General features: G+C 38.3%; 1 protein-coding gene across 3 annotated transcripts in view; it reads left to right on the plus strand.

The window, feature by feature from the left end:
- PRTG (protogenin) overlaps positions 1 to 20,114 on the plus strand; it is an 80,308-nt gene that overhangs the window by 32,783 nt on the left and 27,411 nt on the right. For all 3 annotated transcript variants that reach the window (XM_083849971.1, XM_083849972.1, XM_083849973.1), the window contains 9 exons: positions 9 to 153; positions 1,153 to 1,286; positions 1,596 to 1,733; positions 2,889 to 3,047; positions 3,611 to 3,770; positions 4,413 to 4,660; positions 8,579 to 8,743; positions 9,784 to 10,089; positions 10,808 to 10,996. In XM_083849971.1, coding sequence (XP_083706097.1) covers positions 9 to 153; positions 1,153 to 1,286; positions 1,596 to 1,733; positions 2,889 to 3,047; positions 3,611 to 3,770; positions 4,413 to 4,660; positions 8,579 to 8,743; positions 9,784 to 10,089; positions 10,808 to 10,996 — 1,644 coding nt within the window. The remainder of the gene's footprint in view (positions 1 to 8; positions 154 to 1,152; positions 1,287 to 1,595; positions 1,734 to 2,888; positions 3,048 to 3,610; positions 3,771 to 4,412; positions 4,661 to 8,578; positions 8,744 to 9,783; positions 10,090 to 10,807; positions 10,997 to 20,114) is intronic.

Here is a 20,114-nt window from a genome sequence, read left to right on the forward strand (position 1 = left end):
ATTTTTAGCCATTTCTGCGTTTGAAGTCCAGCCACTTTCAGTTGAGGTTCAGGAAGGTGGAGTAGCTCGATTTGTCTGTAAAATAACAGCAAACCCTCCTGCCGTTGTGACATGGGAAGTGAATCGAACAACTTTACCTGTAGCCATGGACAGGTAAGTAAACTTGCATGTTTTAGAGTGTCATTTATTCTCTGTGATAATTTTGAGCCTGCTACAAGAACAAAATCTGAATAATTGCAATGACAGTACATTAAAAAGGTTCCATCCGTGTAGTATGTCCACTACTAATGAGACAGTAATAGTTGTGTGATTAGAGTCATGAGCACAGGCCAGTCAGTTGCTATTGTGTATGCAATAAACATAGAATGAGAGAATGTCCATTGACCTGTGAATTGTTGGGGGAATTGCTGTGGGATACAGAATAGGAGGACTTTTGCTGTGGGGACAGTTTGAACTAGTGGGATTGTTTGCACAGGTGCAATGTAGAAGAATTGATGCTGAACCTGTGGGTGTTTTTTTTCCTTTTTTTTTTTTTAAGGGCCTATGAAGAACTATGTATGTAGAAAACTGAGTTAAAACACTTCATGCTAGGGAAATTCTGCTCAGGGAGACTTGTATTTTGAGTTCATTAACTTGAAGCATATAGCCTGTTCTGTGCTGGGTATTCTCCCTGGCCAGATTGTGATCATTGAACCTACTTCCATCCTTCTCAGCATGTAACTTTTGTTGAACATGTCTAAGACACCTAGCATGCAAAGGAAGGTAAAAAGAGAAACATAAATGTTGAAATCATAGGTGGGTTTATTGGAAATTGTTTGTTTATTATGCTACGGTAGCAGAAATTGCTGCCAAATAAACCCACCAACTTGAATAATATGGACATGGTAGCTGGCTAAAGAAGGCTGGGATGATTGCTTTTGAGGATGAGAAAGATCTGCTGGTTAAAACAGATTTTTCTGCTCTCATGCTGGTGTCAATCAGGGAATCCCGCCTGTAGTTGAGGAATGGAGAGAGGTGAGTCATGTATAGAGAGTGTTTTTTGAGTCTCCAGCCTGCTGTTCCCAGGTCAGTGTAGTAACGGCTGTTTATAAACCAAATACTCCTTTCACTGGCGGAACATTTATCTACATTTATTTTTTGTTTCTTTGACAGAATAACTGCTCTACCTACAGGAGTTCTTCAGATCTATGGTGTTGAACAGAAGGATGCTGGGAACTATCGATGTGTTGCCACGACAATAGCCAATAGACGTAAGAGCACTGAGGCAACACTGAGTGTTATTCCAGGTACTCAGCATGTGAGATTTTTCCACAATATTTTAGTTGTCTTAGTACTGTAGCAAAAACACTTACTTGCAGTGAAGGGCTGTAACTGCCCTCTAAACCACTCACCAAAGTAATAATTTTACTTACTTATATATCGTGGCTAAAATATTGTTCAAGATGTATTTCAGTAATTGTAAAAAAATAAATATAGATTTGATGTATATTTAACTTTAAGCATCCTTTAAAAATATATATAATTAAGCTTTTGTTTAATTGCCCTCACTTTCTTTGTTCTTTTTTTTTAATTATTATTTTTATTTTTCTCCAAAGCTTCAGATTTGAAGCCTTTTCACAAGCCAGCTATTATAGCTGGTCCTCAAAACATTACGGCATCTCTTCATCAAACTGTCATACTGGAGTGCGTAGCCACAGGGAATCCAAAGCCAATCATCTCATGGAGCCGGTTAGGTAGGTCTTAAAATTACAGCATACAACATTAAGCCTGTGGAGAGGAAGTGTAACTGGAAAGAAAGGATTTCAGCAATTAGGTTACTGTTCTGAGGCTTCATGTAGTAGGCAATGATTTGTAGGTTAGGGTAGGATAAGTGGAACGCTTTGTCACATACTTCTATACTGCTGTAGAGAACCCCTGAGGTTTCCTGAGGTTTGCCTGCTTCTATTATCAGTCCTGAACTGCCTCCAGTACATTATGGACAGGGTGCCAGGCCGGGCAGTGACCTCCAGGAACCTGTGAATCAGAATAGAATCACTGGTAAGTTAGGGCAGATTGGAGTGACTGCATCCTACAAAACTATCCTGTAAATGTTTCTTCCCCTATTCTTCTTAGAAGCAGCATGTGAATGGGATTTGGATGTTGTATTAATGGGCTGTTCAGACCCTGGATTGCCTTAGAGCCCAAGTAATCTGACTGGAAGGGGAAAAAGAAGAGAGGGAATGCAATAGGAGTAAGAATTTTCATCAGTGGAACCCCTTTTTGCTATGCAAATTGCCTCTGTTTTCACGTCTTGTTATACGTACCTAAATGTGAAAGTCAAGACTATACCTGTAGAAGCAAATTGTCAAAAGTTTTCCTACCTTTTATTTCTAAAAGTGGGAGAAATAACTGTGTTTCCTGGCTGATTCAGTAGCTCTTGTGGACAAACAAGTTTTATTTTTTAAAAAAATCGCATGACAGTTAGCTTAAGGGTTTTTTCCTTAGAAAAATAAAATATATGGTAATCAAAAATGTTTATTTTATCCCCAGCATAATTCAGATGGAGGTGGATGATCCCTGTTGGTAGTGATGAACTGAATCTTGGTGCAAGACAGGTGGGGAGGGTAACTGGGAAAATGGCATTAGTTTTTAGCTGTGATGGAGAGTATCAGATACATCGACTTACTAAGTGGAGTAACCTAACTGTCTGAATGGTCAGATAACTAAGAGTTAAGCTCAAAGCAAATACAAAATGGCAATCTCTGAAAACTCATCTGAGATTTTTCTTTACATTTTTTGATCTTTAAACTCAAATCCATGCCATTACTATTTAGGCAACCTTATTCAGATCGGTTATTGGAATACATTGAGCAACTTCCTAACCATACTTCTCCCACTGTCTCAAATAGACCATAAGTCCATTGATGTCTTCAATACTCGTGTCCTTGGAAATGGGAACCTCATGATCTCTGACGTGAAGGTGCAGCATGCAGGCGTGTATGTCTGTCGAGCCACTATTCCTGGCACACGAAACTTCACAGTAGCAATGGCAACTGTCACTGTGCTGGGTGAGCGTGCTTTGACTTCTGCTTTGTTTCAACATCTTGCTTCTGTCTTGAGCTGTGCTTTGGAGGGGGTTGGATTTAGGGAGGTTGCCAAGGTGAAACGGATCATAGATCTGTGGCTGCATTCTTTTGTCACTTACATGAGATGCGCCAGGCATTCAACATTTGAGTTATAAACTAATAGTTCATTTGCACTTAGAGATAGACAGGTGCAGTGTTTCATCTGGGAAGGTTGACTTCCAAAACAAAATCTAGTGACAAAGTAAAAATAAGTAATACACCTGTGTGAGTCAGTAGAAGTTTGTTGTAGACTGGAGTTTGATTTATTGTTTGTATTTATAAATGCAAAATCAAAAATGTGTAGTAATGTTGCTTTTTGTGGAGGGAGTATGTGTTTTTAAACATGCTTTGTTCACGTGAAATGTGCTTTCTGCGTGGGTATATTTATGCTTGAGTGGCCTGAGGAGAGAGGGGCTTGTGTGTGGGAAAGTTCGTTCTTAGTCTGACTGTCCTGGCATTTATGTGGGCTTGATTTTTTTTTTTTTTTGCTTGTTACTTACCTGTAGCTCCACCTTCATTTGTGGAATGGCCAGAAAGTTTAACAAGGCCTAGAGCTGGTACTGCTCGTTTTGCCTGTCAGGCAGAAGGAATTCCTGCCCCCAAAATTTCATGGCTGAAAAATGGAAGGAGGATACACTCCAATGGTAGAATAAAAATGTACAACAGGTAAGATGTCCATTGCTGTATGAGAGGTGTGCCTGTGAAGAATACAGTTCTTATGAAAGGATGAGATTCCAGTAACTAAATATAGCCAAACAAGATATAACTCAAGTAAACAAAATTAAGTGTAACATTATGGACACTTCACAGGCGGCAGGAATGCAAGTTAGCCAATACCTAAAATCCTCAATGAAGATTTTGTGTTCTCTGCATTACCAGGGAGGAAACTCCAGTGGTTTCACAATGGAGTTACTCTAGATTTACAGTAGTGTAGTACAGACCAGAATCTTGCAAGTTGTTTGAGGCCTATTTCACTCCTGTGTAGCGAACAGCTCATATTAAAGAGTTGGTTAAGAAATGACAATCCTAAGGTTGTGCTATTTGCAGGGAGCAATAGAATAGGCTTATTTTCACTGTGCCTGGCTTTGCAGGCCTAAACACGAATACTGACATGGCAGGTTTTGAGTAACACTACAGGTTGCTAAATTTCACAACAGCATATTAATTTCTAATTGAAAAGTTTTTGAAGTACAAATCATTTAAACTCGTGAACTAGAGAAAATGTAACTGTTGTTGCGTTCTATAGAGCTACGTTTATTCAAGATGTAAGCTTTTCTTTTTTCCTTTTGTTCTTCCTTTTGAATTCAGTAAATTGGTGATTAACCAGATCATTCCTGAAGATGATGCCATTTATCAGTGCATGGCTGAGAACAGTCAGGGATCTGTGCTCTCCAGGGCCAGGCTTACTGTAGTTATGTCAGAAGACAGACCCAGCGCACCTTATAATGTCCATGCTGAAACAATGTCAAGCTCAGCAATCCTGCTAGCGTGGGAGAGGCCGCTGTATAATTCAGACAAAGTGATTGCATACTCTGTGCATTACATGAAAGCGGAAGGTAAGCAGTTTAATTTCATTTGTTTCCATATACTATTATATACCTATATGTGGTAAGAACTTGAATGTCTGTCCAAGAGGTGCCAAATTTGAATGGCTGATGACCAGGGCTTCATCAGAGCATAACAGCATAAAAATCCATATTGTAACCAACAGACATGCATGGGCAAAAATGCTTTTGCCAACTCATCTCGTTTGTGGGACTGATTGCTCTTCTAACTCAGCTTTGTCTCATCATTCCAGTGAACAGATTTTGAAGTCAGCAATGGGCTTTAAAAGTTGGGACCTCCCTAGTGATGTCTGGGTTTCCCTCAATTTGTCCTCAGGGTGAAATTCTGCCTAGCTCTCTTCCATGTGTTTGCTTGGCTAGGAAGGACAGAGCATATACCAGAGTCCTGGAGGCTTACAGTGTTGACATTTTCACTAGATTCAGCTCTTCTGTCTATATCCCCCAGTTCTTGTGACTTGACAGATTTCCATGTGTTTTGGAGTAGAATAATTGACATGTTATTGGCTTTAGCTATTATCTCTTAGAATATTGACTTAGTGAGAAAATTTGCTCTCCTTTCACCCCTTGCTCTCCTACAATGAGAAATATATATTCGGACTTTCAAAATATGTGGAAATAGCCATGAGCTATTTGCTGTAGCCTCTTAAATATTATATAAATTCCTATGTAACAGGGAATGGATAATTAAAAGAAAAATGAATAACTAGACATTTATAATCATTTAGTGTTATGTGATTCCTTTAAGTTAAGGAAATCTTTAGGGTGATAGAAAACAGGCATTGTTCATAAGTAAGAGAAGTGACTGCCGAAGGACCTGAAATTTTGTTTGGTGTGTGGCTTAAACTAAGTTGTAATGCAGTTCTGTTTTCTAGGAGGACTGATTTCTTTTTTCATTTCTATTCAGTAACTAGTTTATTCAAGGACAGGACTGCAGATGCTCAGCTCTGTGTGGAATACCAGTCTGCCATCTGCTAAGCAGAGGACAGGAAGGACAGCTTAATTACTCTAATACTGATGCAGGAATAGCTGCCTTTGCTTTTGCAAGTGGGATTTTTCAGGACACAAGAGAATTTTGTCTGAAGGAAGGAAGGAAAGAGTTTTAAAAGATAATGAGGACAAGAGGTGCGGGAAATTACCCCCTACACTTTCAGTCACTGAGGTATTGTGCTCACAACCCCCACTCAAAGCTAATATGAATAAAGTCACACTAGATAAGCTATCTGGGTAATTGTATGTCCGGTGCTAGTGTAGAGAGCAGAGACTGGGTAACTTCAAAGAAAGCTGGGAAATTGTCCTTAGGGAAGCTTGTATTTGTGCAGGAAATACTCTTTCACAGTAGTGAAAAATCTTCTAAAATTTGTATTCTGCAAAATTGTTTTGCAGTCGTTGTATCCTTTGCCTGCTTATACAAACGTTGTGTCTTGTGAAATAAAAACAAAACAAAAACCACCAAACCCTGTATTATTTAAACTTGCTTTCTCAAATACTCATTTTGTTAATCTTTCCAGACAGCCTTGTGACATTTATTTCACGTAAGGCTGTTGTGTATCCTTTCACATTAAAAACTCCCCAGTGGGGAGTGGGAGGGGCTACGTTATGTGGAGTAATTTCAGTGCTGGGAATCAAAATGTGGGTGATTTGTCTGCATTTTTAATTGGTACCAGAAGTTCTGCATCAGGGCATAAAAACATTTTTGGCTTGTTTTGTATTGTAGAAAATGTTTGGGTTCAAAGGCTAGTGGACAGCACTCCTGTAAAAATAGCTACTTTCTATGAGGTAGTTGGTGAACCTTTCAGAGGATGTTGCCCACATCAGAGGCATTATTAAAAATCTAGAAAGCATGCCTTTGCGAGGAGGTATCACATCAGTTGGTTCTGTAATCTCAGTTTTAGGGCAACTATATTTGAAGAAATGCAAATTAAAGGATAATCTTTTGATTCAGTGAGATGACATTCACACCATACCTGGGCTCAGAGTTGCTAAAATTCACTGACATTGACATGTCTTGCTTACTTTGTAAGAATTCTGGATAATTATGTGTTTGTGTAAGTAGTTTGGATCAAGGTATTGCTGTCATCATTTTCTTCAGCCTGTCTTTCCTCAGTCCACCCTCACAATTTGTTTCAGACCCTAATTAATATTAAAAAGAACCTCAGATGTCTCCCACTTAACTAGAACATATCTTACTTGCTTAAAGCTTCTTATGTGTGTAACTTTTTTCTTTATGTATTGCTTGGTGGTTTATTTAGGAACCTTATTTGTCAGTGTGAGTGAGTAAGGTTTTATTACAAAAAATAACAAAATGCTTGCTAAGTCTCCTACTGATGCTTATGATTCCATAAGTCTGAAACATAAAGGAAACCTGGACAATACACTAATCATATGCAGTTCCCGAGAATTTTCTGTAGAGTTCACAGTGTGGTAGGTGCTTTGAATACAAAAGATACCATCACTCATCGTTTAATTTCACAACATGAGCATTCTGCTGCTTCCCTATAAAAAGACGTTCAGGTCCTCTTCCTTATTTAAATTCAAGAAAAAAAAAGGGTTTTAATGAAGTTAGTTGAATAAACTAACAGGTGGTGTGGTGTTTTTTTGTTTTGTCATGTTTTTTGCTTTTTTTTTTGTTTCTTTTAAGCAGAATATTTTGCATTCAAATCGGGGTCATAGTAGCAAGAAGAATAAGGGTCTGATGAGCGTGCATGTTGGAGTGTGTTAATTCCTTGTTAGTGATTCAGAAAAGGCACAAAGGGAACACTGATTGTGGTGGAAGGCAAGCCTTGTTCTCTATTATGGCTGTTTCATTAGGGCCTCTGCATGAGGCCTAGCAATCCATTCAATGAGAGAACAAGTCCTTTTAATTTGAGCTCAAGGATCTTGTTTAGCAGGTCAGAAATCGTGCCTTGCAATTCGTAATTAACAAGCCATTAACTAGTCTGTTGTGAGATGCTCGTAATCTTGTCTAATTAAAATGCTATCAAGTTAATTCATAAATGTGGGAAAACTTAATGGTGGAATTTGCCTTTCGTTTTGTTTATAAATTCAGTTGTGAAGAGGAGGAGCTGGCTCTTACAGCGTTTTGATTAAGTTGACATGCATTCGGTGTGAATTGTTCGTTAGCACAGCAGCTTTCACCACACGTATTCCACTTTATAGCCTTCCTCTATAGGAATAAAGCCCCACAAAGACAAGACTGCTGCTTGCATTGCTATGCATATTTTAATGTGAATTGCTGAGATTTTTTTTCCTGTCTCTTACTTTCTCTCCTTTTTTTAACGAGTCATTAAGGAGCAAAACACTTTTGAAGTTCTTTCTAGGCTATTCCTATTGGCCTTTTTCCAAATAAAAGAAAAAAAAGTCAATCAAATGTACTAGAATTTGAAGGGCTAAAATAAGATCCTTTCACTGAATAATTTCTTTCTTTTTCTTTGGTTTTGTTTGGGGGGGCGGGGTTTTTTGTTTGTTTTTTTTTTGTTTGTTTTGTTTTGATGGAGTGAAGGCTCTGCATTCCTCCCAGTCTGCTATATTAAAAGCTCTGTAAATAGGTTTTGAAAAAACCTCCCTGACTCTAAACAAGTAGATTTAGAAGTTTGCTATGAACGATAAGGCAATTAGAGCTCGTGTGTTGTGTTACTGTACATTGGGCACAGTTTGTTGTGACTGATTCTAAAAAGGGGTTTAGAGGTGCATTCAGTGTGCCTTATTCGTGAAAATCCTGAAACACCATAATGTACACCACAGCAAGGCACAGTTACTCCTGTGCATAAAAGAACTCTACTTAATAGGTTGAAAAAATAGAGGTAGGCTGGGGAAGATCATGAAATAACGTGGTAAGATCTCAAATCCAAGTACTGTGATGTTTACAGGTTGTGAGAAATGTTTGTTTCTTTAACCCTTGTTTTATGGCAGGTTTAAACAATGAAGAGTACCAAGTGGTCATTGGAAATGATACAACCCATTACATTATTGATGATTTGGATCCAGCAAGCAACTATACCTTCTATATTGTGGCTTATATGCCTCTGGGAGCCAGTCAGATGTCAGATCATGTGACTCAGCACACCCTTGAAGATGGTAAGACAAATAAATACCACTCATTTTAAGTGAGCATTTTTATTTGCACTGAGTAGAAAAGTGCAATCAAGTGCTAACATCTCTCGAGGATCCAGTGACATCAGTGAGACTTCTGGATACATGCAGTCTAAGACTGAGTTAGCTAATGAAAGGAACGAGAATAAGGTAACATTCTGACAGGACAGCATTATGTATTACATGGTGTCTTTTTTTATACTGAAAGATGTTTCATTAAATCAGGTAAGTAATTGTTCCAGATCTTTAAGAACTTCCTCAGTGCTGAGAATGTGTTGGAAGCCTAGGATTTTGAACTGCACACCCAGTGCATCTTCTGGAAATTTTGAAGGAAAATTTGGAATAACAATTTGACATACCAAAAAAATCAAGGTGGTAGTTTTTGATGTGCGTGTGGGGATGGTGTCTGTGCTTGTTAGTGGAATCTGAGTTTCATAAAAAAAACATACTGACTTATTTCCGCGCAGTGGTCTAACTATCCAGAACATCATGTCAACAACAAATTGTTTAGTACATCCCACTGGAACTGATTAACAAATTCTGACAGTGTTAAGCTTTGGCAGTGTGGAACATTGCCCATTCCAGTTATCCGCCTGTCTCTTTGCCAGGAGTTACTACCCTTACAACACAGTTGGTGGAACGGAATATGCACAGTCTTCAGCACTGCAGGGGGTTGTCTAGACTCCTAGTTTAAGCTTCTCCATCTAACCTTGACAGTCAGTTTGGCAAAGCAGTAAAGTGCTGATTGCCATCAATTCCTGTTGGCAGCAGTAAGAGATTAAAATGTTGAGGGCTTTACAGAAAGGACTATACTGTATGAAGTCTACACTGTATACTAAGTCTATACTGTATGCAGGTGAGAAGTACGAGCAGTGTCAAGCTATTCTCAAAATAAACAAGACTATACAAAACTTTTTAGATTATTTACTCTTTTATTACAAGTACCTCATCATAGGTTAAGGTGTCAGATGAGAATTTTACATCTTTTTCCTGAGCTCAATAGCTTTTGTCCTTTTCTTTTATAGTTCCCTTGAGAGCTCCTGAAATTAGTTTGACGAGCCGGAGTCCTACAGATATTCTCATCTCTTGGTTGCCAATTCCTGCAAAATACAGGAGAGGTCAGGTGGTCCTGTACCGTCTGTCTTTCCGCCTCAGCACAGAGAGCAAAATCCAAGTCTTGGAGCTTCCAGGGTCTACAGATGAATATCTCCTAGAAGGCCTGAGACCTGACAGCGTCTACTTGGTTCGTATCACTGCTGCAACAAGGATTGGCTGGGGAGAGGCATCTTTGTGGACTTCCCACCGGACTCCGAAAGCTACAAGTGTGAAAGGTAATTGTTATGTTACTGGCACCTTGGAGATGGGGTCAGTTGCAGGCTTCATCTGAGAGCTACACGTTTTTCTGACACGTAGCACAAGGATGTGAAATACGTTTTCCCATTACATGTTCTTATTCTAGTGATCTAGAAAGTAGTTCTCTATGCATGATTTTGTGGATAATCTGCACAAACTTCTGATTCCTAGAATAATAAATTAAACACAGTTAATAGTTTTAGGATCAAATGTTGACGAGGAGCTAATCTGTTTTGTGCTTTACATGGGACAATAGGAAGAAAAGCTGTTACTATTTTTGTGTTGATCTTTGATTGTTGTCGCATGATGGTATATAACATATCTGACACAGTTGCAGGAAACTTTAAATCAAACGTTTTAGCCTGTAGCCTTGTTTCCAGTGATAACACAGTTTTCTACTGTTCTACATGATTTTAATCAAAAAACAAACAAATTCAAAAAGCATAGTTCTTCAGTGTCAAACCCTTTTCTTCATTTTGGACATTACGCAGTGGAGAGGCTGAATTCAAAAATGTTTTTTTCCTGATTTATCATAAATTATGCTTTTAGATTAGCTATAGGGAATCAAACGTACTAATAAAGAAGAATGAACTAGAATGAAGAGTGAACTTAGGAGTGAAGGACGACCAGATTTTTGCATGGATTTTTTTTTTCTCAAATATCATCATAATAATAAGTATATTTCTCTAAAACCAGCACCAAAGTCTCCTGAGCTGCGCGTGGAGCCAATGAACTGTACAACCATTACAGTACAGTGGCAGCAGGACTCTGAGGACACTGCAGCTATTCAAGGGTACAAGCTGTATTACAAGGAGGAGGGCCAACAGGAAAATGGACCAATTCTCTTGGACGCCAGTGATCTGCAGTATACTGTCAGTGGTTTAGGTGAGTGTATAAAATACTTCTTAACAGTTCTGGAAGACAATAAGATCAAAGGACGTCCTAGGGATCTTAAATCTTCAGACATGTAAGGCAACAATGTTAGGTATGGCCATGTATTTTCCCAGCAGTAAGTTTTGCAAGTTTGAGTTATGCTGCTGGTGGAATAATCCTATCCCTAAATATATGCTGCACAATGCTTGGATAACCAGGTCTTATTAATCTTGTATAAGTTGGAAGAAAAAATACCAAAGATTTTTCTCTGGTGTTTCTAGCCTATGTCTGTGTTATTTGTAGCTTTTTTCACACCTACACTGCTCTACAAGCACTGTTTGTTCACTGCAGAATTGCTGTAGGATACACTACTGTAAATCCTTGAAAATTTTACTGGGATGCTGAGTAAAAATGGACTATAATTATCTTAAAATATTAATGGGATAGTAACATGCATGGTGTGGTAGCTAGTAGTCCCTCTGCGTGTTATTTCTTTTATATTTTAAGCAGTACTAGTAAATATTTGCAGAACTGAACATGAAGATTAGAGCACAGAGCTTTCTGAGTCTCATTGGAGTCTTTCCATCGATCATCAGGCTCTGTTTCCTTCTGCAGCTCTTGCCAAGTATATCAGTACAGATGTCTTGATATCACCCTTAGTTAGAAGGTGCTTCTGTATGTATATAAAAAAAACTGAGACTTTTTTCATAAAAAGATAGGATCTATAATATAATCAGCAAATGTAATACAGGACTTGACACTTACTATTTGAAATGTGTCAAGATAGTTTATTAGGGGTAGTGTGGAGAATTAATCTTTACTAAATTAACAAAATTGACCTGTAGTCTTAACTAGGTCAAATGGCCTCTTGACCATGCTCAGATAATTCTCATCTGCTGCATACAGTCGAGGTACTATTTTAGGGGAGAGCATTCTGGTCTGTTAACTGGACAACTGACCATCTGTGACCATTCCTAGCCAGAGCATCTGGCAGCAGCTGACTGTTTAACTGAGCTGTGAGACAAAAGAGCAGTGGGTTGGAAGGATGTGATGTCTGTGTCCTAGGACATAAATAAATTTTTTTGTCTTCTTGTTATGCAGTTACTAAACAATAATTTCACACAGGCAAACTCATTAACTGTGTGGCACCCCCCCCCCCCAAAAAAATGATGTGAATTTTCTCAGTATACTAATTTTCCTCAGATTAGGATGTAGTTTTACAGAATTCTGTATGTTTTTATCGGGTTTCCTTTCCAGTAAGCACACAGAGGAGAAAACAAAAGCAAAGTGAGTTTGGGAAACTGACTTTCACATTGGTGATTGATAGCATTGATGATGTAACTACTGTAAATGACTTTCAAATGGTTGCAGGACTCCTGATGGAAAGATAAGGATGATAAATCAGAATCAGCAATGGCAGTGTAAAATAGGTTTCAGTGACTGAAGATTAAAGACGTCAATATGAATATTATGCCACATTTTAATCTCTTGTTGGTTCCTACCTTACGTTTTTGAAAGCGGATAACTCTTACGCCAGTGTTATGTCTCCCCAGTTACTTCTGTGTATTTTGAAACTGGGTTATTTAGCATGATAGTCACCATGTAAATAGAATTAAATGATCTGATCAATGTCAGGGCTGCCTTTCTCAAAATAAGTATTCACAGTTTCACATATACATTTGTTTGTGTTAAAGGTCTTGGCATTTATTTTTCAATAGCAGGCCATTTCTCAGACAAGTGTAAAATTCCATTATCACTTGAATTTGCCACAGGAGCAGACTCCTGAGTGCATACCATGCATTTTTGCCTCTATTTTTAATTCTTCCTTTGCTTCTTCCTGCTCTAGAAAGTTCTGACTCTTTACTTAGCAGAAAGTCTTTCATTATGACTTGACGAATCTGCTGTTACAGGTTCTGTTTTGGTAATGTTTCAGAATGTGTGTTCCGAAGTTGAAGCGAGTTTGGTTGGTGGAAGGGTTTGTTTGGGAACCTTCTTTCCATGGCTTTAAAAGTCGAAGGGAGTGTCCAGAGAGGGTCATTTCCCACTTTTCAATGTCTTTAGATCAGTTTTTCTTAAAGAATTTTAAGGATGTGCATATATATCCCTGCCTCAGTATCACCAGTAATCACTATTGCACTAGGTATTTATTTGCTTGCCACAGCTCACTGCGCAGCCAAATATATGATCATTAGGAGGGTAGAACCTGTACAAGAGGAGCAGTGGCTCTGAAGAACCCATTTTAGGCTTATTTGGTTTATCGGAGCCAGGAACTCTTCTTAACTATGTGGCACTACTGATGGGAACCTCATTCTGCAGCCTGCATCTAGAGAGATTAAAATCACGCAGCTTCTTGCTTATCAGACTCGAAAAAACATGATCCATGATGATGCTGCAACACAAGAACACAGTTCTTAAAGCTGCCTGGAATTAATTTTAATTAAAGAAAAATAATAGTTCTTATGCTAGTAACAGCAATATTTTTTACTAATTAAATGGATGCCTCTGGTGATGGGGGAATGCAACGTGTTCTTGTGCCATTAGTGCCTTTTACACTTGGAGTGAGGGAGGAAAGGAAGAATTCACTCTGCAAATTCATTCTTCTTTAGTTGGTCTCTAAGAGCCCTACCACCGTGTGTAATGGTAGTTACAGTTTCAGAAAGTTGCTCTTAGGTGACAAAGCTAACACAGGGTCTCACCAAATGCACACAAACCTGAAGGCAAGCAGGTTGTGGCAGAAATGTGTACACCAGAGGTGCTCTCTTGTTTCTGTTGTATACAAGATGATATCATGCAAAATAACTGTTTTCAGACAGAAACACCTTAGGGGATGGAAAAACTGGTTTGTTAGCTTTGGTGAAAACGCCTTGAGCATGGGAGCACACGTACCTGGGCCTTGCCCTGGTGCAGGGCCCTTCCCAGGAGAGCCTGTGGAGCGGAGCATCCGTGCTGGGGACCGCAGCCCCCAGGAGCACCGCTGGCTCCCCGGGCTGGGGGCACTTGCAGGCTGCAGGGGCTGGCCAGGACCTGCCAGGTGACTGGGGGACCATGAAATGGAGCCCATCTGCTTTTTTTATATATGTGTGTGTGGGTATGTTTTATATATATATATATATATATGCACGCATGTGTATACACATGTATATGCATGTGTATAAACATAATAATAATAATTGTTTGGTGGTTCCTGTGAGGCTTGGAGAGCCTGCAAATCTTCTGTCTGGGAAAGCTGCTTCTATGCTGACTGGGGTTACCTAAAGGTGTGTGACGTGAGGGATATCACAATCCCTTGCTGCTTCTCCTGGTACTCCAGTTTTACATTACCTAGTGGCGGCATCCTACTCAGTCCAGTTCCTCTGGAAAAATACTTACGTAGTGACAGACTCATTTATGCAATATACTCCGTGTTATCAAAAAGTTCAGTAGTAATCAGCATAACTTCCTTGCTTCCCTGAAATTCTTCTTTGTCCTACCCTTTTCTAGTTACAGAGAGGAGAAATGAGGAAAAGTGTATTTCACCCCTCACTTGGACAAAATATCTAAGTGCTTTTGTGAAGAATTTGTCAAAATCTATATGATGCAAAGACATGTTTTGTGACCCTGCATGGCACTCTGGTCTAAAGAGGGGGCTTGTGCAGAAGAATTAATAAGCTCCCTACTACATTTAGCATTCCCCTGGAGATCTGGCCTTCAGTTGTTTAATTTCCCCTGGATCTATTTATATTGCTTTATAACTATGATTATAGCTAAGTTTCAATCAAGAGCAGCAAAGACAAGGTCAATCTACAACCTACAGAAATGGAATAAAGATATAAAAGAAGAGTCAGCGCAAAGAATTTCTTGAACTGAACTGTCAGATGCATGTCACCCAAGTGCCTTTTGAAGTAATTTCATAGAAGTGCTTATGAAGTTTCATAAAGCAGTTGATATAATGGTCTGATATGACATAGTGGTTTGATTCCCCCCCCCCCAACATATTGCAGATGTATGCGTGAGAAAGTGTACATCTTAAAAACTTTAGCTTTAATGCCATCTTTCTCATTAAGAGCTGCAAATGTTGTAATATTGAGAAGGAATACTCTAAGAGCATTGTCTATTTTTTAATTTCAGATCATGACTATTGGTGTGTCAAGGTAGTTATTTCTGATAGCTAGGGCTGTAATTTCAGTTTGATCCCAGGTTTTGTTTGTGTCAAAATGTAGTCTTGCATATTTGTGTCTGAAAATTTTGGGATATCCAAAATTGCATATGTGGGAATTGATATTACTGTATGGTTATAAGTTACCGTGAAAATTTAGCTTGGGATTCACATACAAATTTCAAGGAACCAAGCATTTGAATGGTTTAGTGAAATAATGTGAAAAACCCTACAACTTCAACTTCAGCGTGCTTTTTTTTTTTTAAAAAAAATTCAGTTAATTGTTCTCAAATTTGATTTGATAAAGTATTTTCTAGTATTGCAGGTCTTTATTTTTGCTTGAGATACTCTACGTCAAGTCAGACATTCACATTTTTATTTGAGCAAATTGCAGCAGTCTTAAATACAGAAAAATCAGAAATGACATCAGTTCTTAATAAAGAACAACTAAAAGCTCGTTTTTTGTTTTGTTTTGCTTATAATAGCAGATGATAGTCCTGTATGCTGTAGCCATTATACCTACATGGTTGCATAGTGAAAAGTGTCTAATAGCTCAGTAGGTGACCAGGACAAATATTATCATTTATTACCACTGTTTACAGCTGGGTCAGTCCAGTGTTTACTCACACTGATTACATCCTTAAACTAAACCTCTTATCTGTCAATTCTCCTGATTGTGTGTAACAGGCTTGCTACTACAACTTATCAGCTAAAACATGAGGGATTTGCTGAGCGAGGGGAGGAGGAATTGGTTGAATTGCATAGTAATAAACCCCAAAGAAGTAGATTGGGTGTGCTTAAAGCAGCCTTTTCCTCAGCTGTGACCTCTTACTCTTTCGCAGATGTGGCAGTTTATGTATATTTGTATTTAACAGTTCCAAACTCTTGGGCTAGTCCTGGTATGATATGCTTCTACTACATGTCAATAAACAAGAGGCACATTCCTTGCTTCATAGTCACGAAAGGCGGACCTGTCACCACTTTAAATGAGCCTGTCTTCCAAAGGCAGACATGGCATATCTGCATATCATTTTTTCCTTGTTCCTTTTTTCTGGATTTAGAAGGGGTGGGGGAGAAACCCTTATGATTAAAAGACGCAAGGGAGGGGGCTTTGCTACACTGGAAGTCTTTTCTACCTGTAAAATATCAGAGCCAGTGCTGCTTTGATAAGCTTTTGTCCCTTTTATGTACAGAGCTATATTGCATTTACAGCCTGTAAGTGTAAATAGTGATCTCATATATATATATATATATATATATATTTTCCTGTTCCATGGTTGGTATTTACAAACTGGTGCATTAAATTTTGTTTCAAATGTAAGTCAGTGCTAGTAGTTTCTCTAGATAGATTTGTAGCAGGGAGTTCCTTTTGATTCAGGTTTATTCTTGGACGTGTAAAAACTAGGCTGGGTGCCAGGGGCAGGGAAGGAGTGAAACCTTTGTCTTGTGCAGCATTTTTGACTAAGTAATTGTTGGTCTGTGCGCAGCGTGATGTGTGCCAGGACAGGGCAGTGGGGAGCAGCAGGAGGTTGCTTAGAACAAATTCACTGAGATGAGGTGACCAGACAAATGGATTCGCAGACTGACCCACTTCCTTAAATTTGTGCCTCTCTCATGGAAGAAAAATAAACTGCTCTGTTCAGATGAAAAATCGATTCACTCAGGTTATAAATTGAATTTTTACCGAGCAAAACTGAAGCTCGCTTTTACTGTATGTCCCTTTGTTGGAGCTTATTGGCATGGCATCCATTACAACTGTGTGTCTGGCTCCACTTTATTTAAGCACTCCTAGAGATGACGGAGTGGGAATCCTGGATAAATATCAGCTTGTTTTTGAGCAGATTTGCTCAAGAGAGGCCAGTTAACTATCAGCTGCTAATGCTGCATACTTATTGTGCAGTTCAAGTGCCACATCTGTAAAAACGTAGTGCCTTCCTTCCTGTGCAGTTCTGTGGTTATATTCCTCTTGCAGTGCGCTCTGTCACGTTTGTCTCATAATTACATATTTTCAGCTTAATTTTTGTTCTCAGAAAAAGAGATTACTTTGATTATCACATTCTTTCTGACACTACAACCTTTATTAAATAAATTTGGTTTATTGGTTCTTTTTGGTTTTTAGATGCCTGCGTTGTTTTTGAAAATAAATGTTATTTTCACACAGTTGATTTGTAATGGAAAGCTTTCATTAATGTTTAGTGTATCTGCCAATATTAAATTACACCACCAAGCCTCTCAATAGTTTACTGATTTAGCCAGCAATCAAACCTAATGGGTGCTGAAATACTGAAATCTGTAAAATCTACAATAGCAGCATAACTGTTTAGATGTCGATTAAAATGTTACGTATGACAAAACAGGGCAAACGCTCATTAAGAGAAATCTCCGGGCTTCTATGAGTTAAATGCAGAGCTGTGAAATAGTTTTAAAACTGATGGAGAATTATTTGTCTGCATGGTAAGATTGATTTGGGGTCAGAAAGATGTACTCTTGCTCTCTTAGATGGTTAAGATCTTTCAGAAACGGGTAGATTCCGCGTCAGAAGGATTGCCTAGCATTTTTTTAATGTAACCTTCTCAAATGTGCTCCCTGAACTACTCTGCTTGAATCCATTTATCTGGGAAAATAGTCCTGACATCCTCATTTGAACATGCCTTGACTTTTGCAGTGATTCATTTTAACTTCCTAAGTTAGTTGCATTTTAAAGGGGAGGGACAGGGTGAGGGAAGAAATAGCCAAGTGAAGATTGAAGACTGAATGTACTGTACTTCAAAAAACAAAAGAGAGTGTTAAGACCAGTTAAGCCTGGCTCTCTAAAGAGATAGTGGGAGCTGTCAGGATGAAGGAAGTTTCATTATTGCATGGGACGATGCCTTGCAACAATTTTATAGATTAAAAACATAAAGGCTTTATTAAGGCAACAGTAGAGATTATCTTCCATGGGCCGCTCCAATAGCTTTGGAGGGTTATTGCCTGTATTTTGGGAAGACTTTCCCTTTATCAGCTGTCCCTGACACTGAGTTGGGTGCAGTTGTTTTCACTCGGGACATCAGACTAATTATTTTTCACATCAGGCTAATTGTGTTGCAACTCTAAGATCTGGAATCAAGGGGGCTGGGCAAAGCACTGAAAATTGGAGGGGATGTGATTTGCAATTGGGCAAAAGAACTTGCCAGCCTCTAGTACAGCAACTGTATGTCTTCAAAGTATTTCAAAGGAAAGTTTTCTGTGATGGTAAAGGAAAATGCTTGCAGGAAATGCTCTCTGCTGCTCTGTGTTCTTGGGCTAGAAATTCCACCATTTAAACCTAACCCTGTGTGGGAATTCAGTTGGGAAATTGTGTCATGTTGATTGAGTAACAGTTAGGATGTATGCAAATAGTGTTTCATTGTTCATTTGCTGGAGCTGAAGATTAAAATTTGCTTCACGAAAAGGACACGTTGATCGCTATTTGAAGTAATTTACAATTTTCTCGATGTAAAGAAAAACTCTCAAAGTTGCTTTTGAAATGTTTCAACTATTACAACCAATATGTAATAACATATTTTTTAATAGATAAATTTTTAAATGTTACCAATAAATAAAGACTAATTTATTGGAATTGGAAAATGCAGTTTTAAAGGAAAAGAGCAAGCAGGTAAAATGGCAGGTGTGATCTGATAGTTGCTTATGTTTCTTTCTTAAAAAAAACGACAAACCACCACCAACAAAAAAAACACAAAACTATGTACATTATGTTATACAGCCTATTTTTTTAGATCTAAACGGAACTTTAAATACGGTAGTTTTACTTAAGTGGGAGGATTTGTCTCTGGGAGACAGCATTATTTAATTTGCTATTTATTGGACTTCATTAGTAAAATACTTAAGTCCTGGATTGCAAAGAAACTGCTCCTTGGAGAAGGCTTAGAGAAAACTCCTGTTATAGGAAATTAAATCAACATTGTCCATTAATCATACTGCATGTCAACCCCCAGACCTTTCTTGATTGTTCTTGGTGAATGTGAGGAACCATTAGATGTGTGAGGTCCTTAAAGGTCTGAGTAAGTCAAAGGGGAAGAGTTTAAAAAAATGCCACCATTAGCACATGAAAGAGACTTCAGAGTGGACAGAAGAAAACATTTGCTGTACAGGACTAGTTACATTTCTTAATTTTTTTCCTCTGTGTTTTTTTAAATTATTATTTTCTTCCTTTGTTTAACAAAAATACAGATGTTGTGCTTGAAATGTTAACTTTATTTTCTCCTGATTTTTTTTCTTTAACTTTTTTTGGGGATTATGTCACTGCTTTTGATAAAGTTGTATGGGAAAGTTAACAGTGGGGTTTCTTTATGAAACCTGTGTTAGTGATAAATAAGTGCACTTCTAAAGCTGAGCTAATGTGCTTTCTGGTAACTTTCCTGCCCAGAGTAACACCTTGGTTAGAGTGTATTTGCCATGGCATTATTGCTAATAGAAGCGTTTTTCTATTTTGGGAAATGATGCAATTGTGGAAAAGCCAATGTTTTTTCAGGCTGTCAGGAGTCACGCTTTTGTGGCAAATGAAGAGCGGGTATGTGGGAAGTGGGGAAAAAAAGCAATCTTGTGTTGGAAGACAAAGCTTTTGCTCTGAAGCTTTTCTTCCAAACCTCTGATTTATTTTTTTTCATCTAGGAAAAATGTTTAGTAGAAATAAGTTTTGCATTAAAAAGCGTATTTCAGCATTTATACCCACTTCCACAGTATTTTTGCCATTCTTATAGCTGAATATTGTACTTCGACTCAAACTGGTTATAATTACAAAATCAAGACATTTGCTACTGCACATTTTTGTAGAAGCTGTGACAAGGAAATATTTTTTTCATCCAGTTTGGTAGATCAGTTGAAGACTTGGATTTTCCGTCTGTTGCGTGCAACCACTTATGCATGCAGTGGATCTTTGTGCAACTGCCATATTATATATTCAGACAAGGGAGCAGACATAAAATATTGTTTAGAAATACATCTCGAAAATGTGGT

The sequence above is a fragment of the Anser anser genome (assembly GCF_964211835.1).
Source record: "Anser anser genome assembly, chromosome: 10".
Taxonomy (NCBI): domain Eukaryota; kingdom Metazoa; phylum Chordata; class Aves; order Anseriformes; family Anatidae; genus Anser; species Anser anser.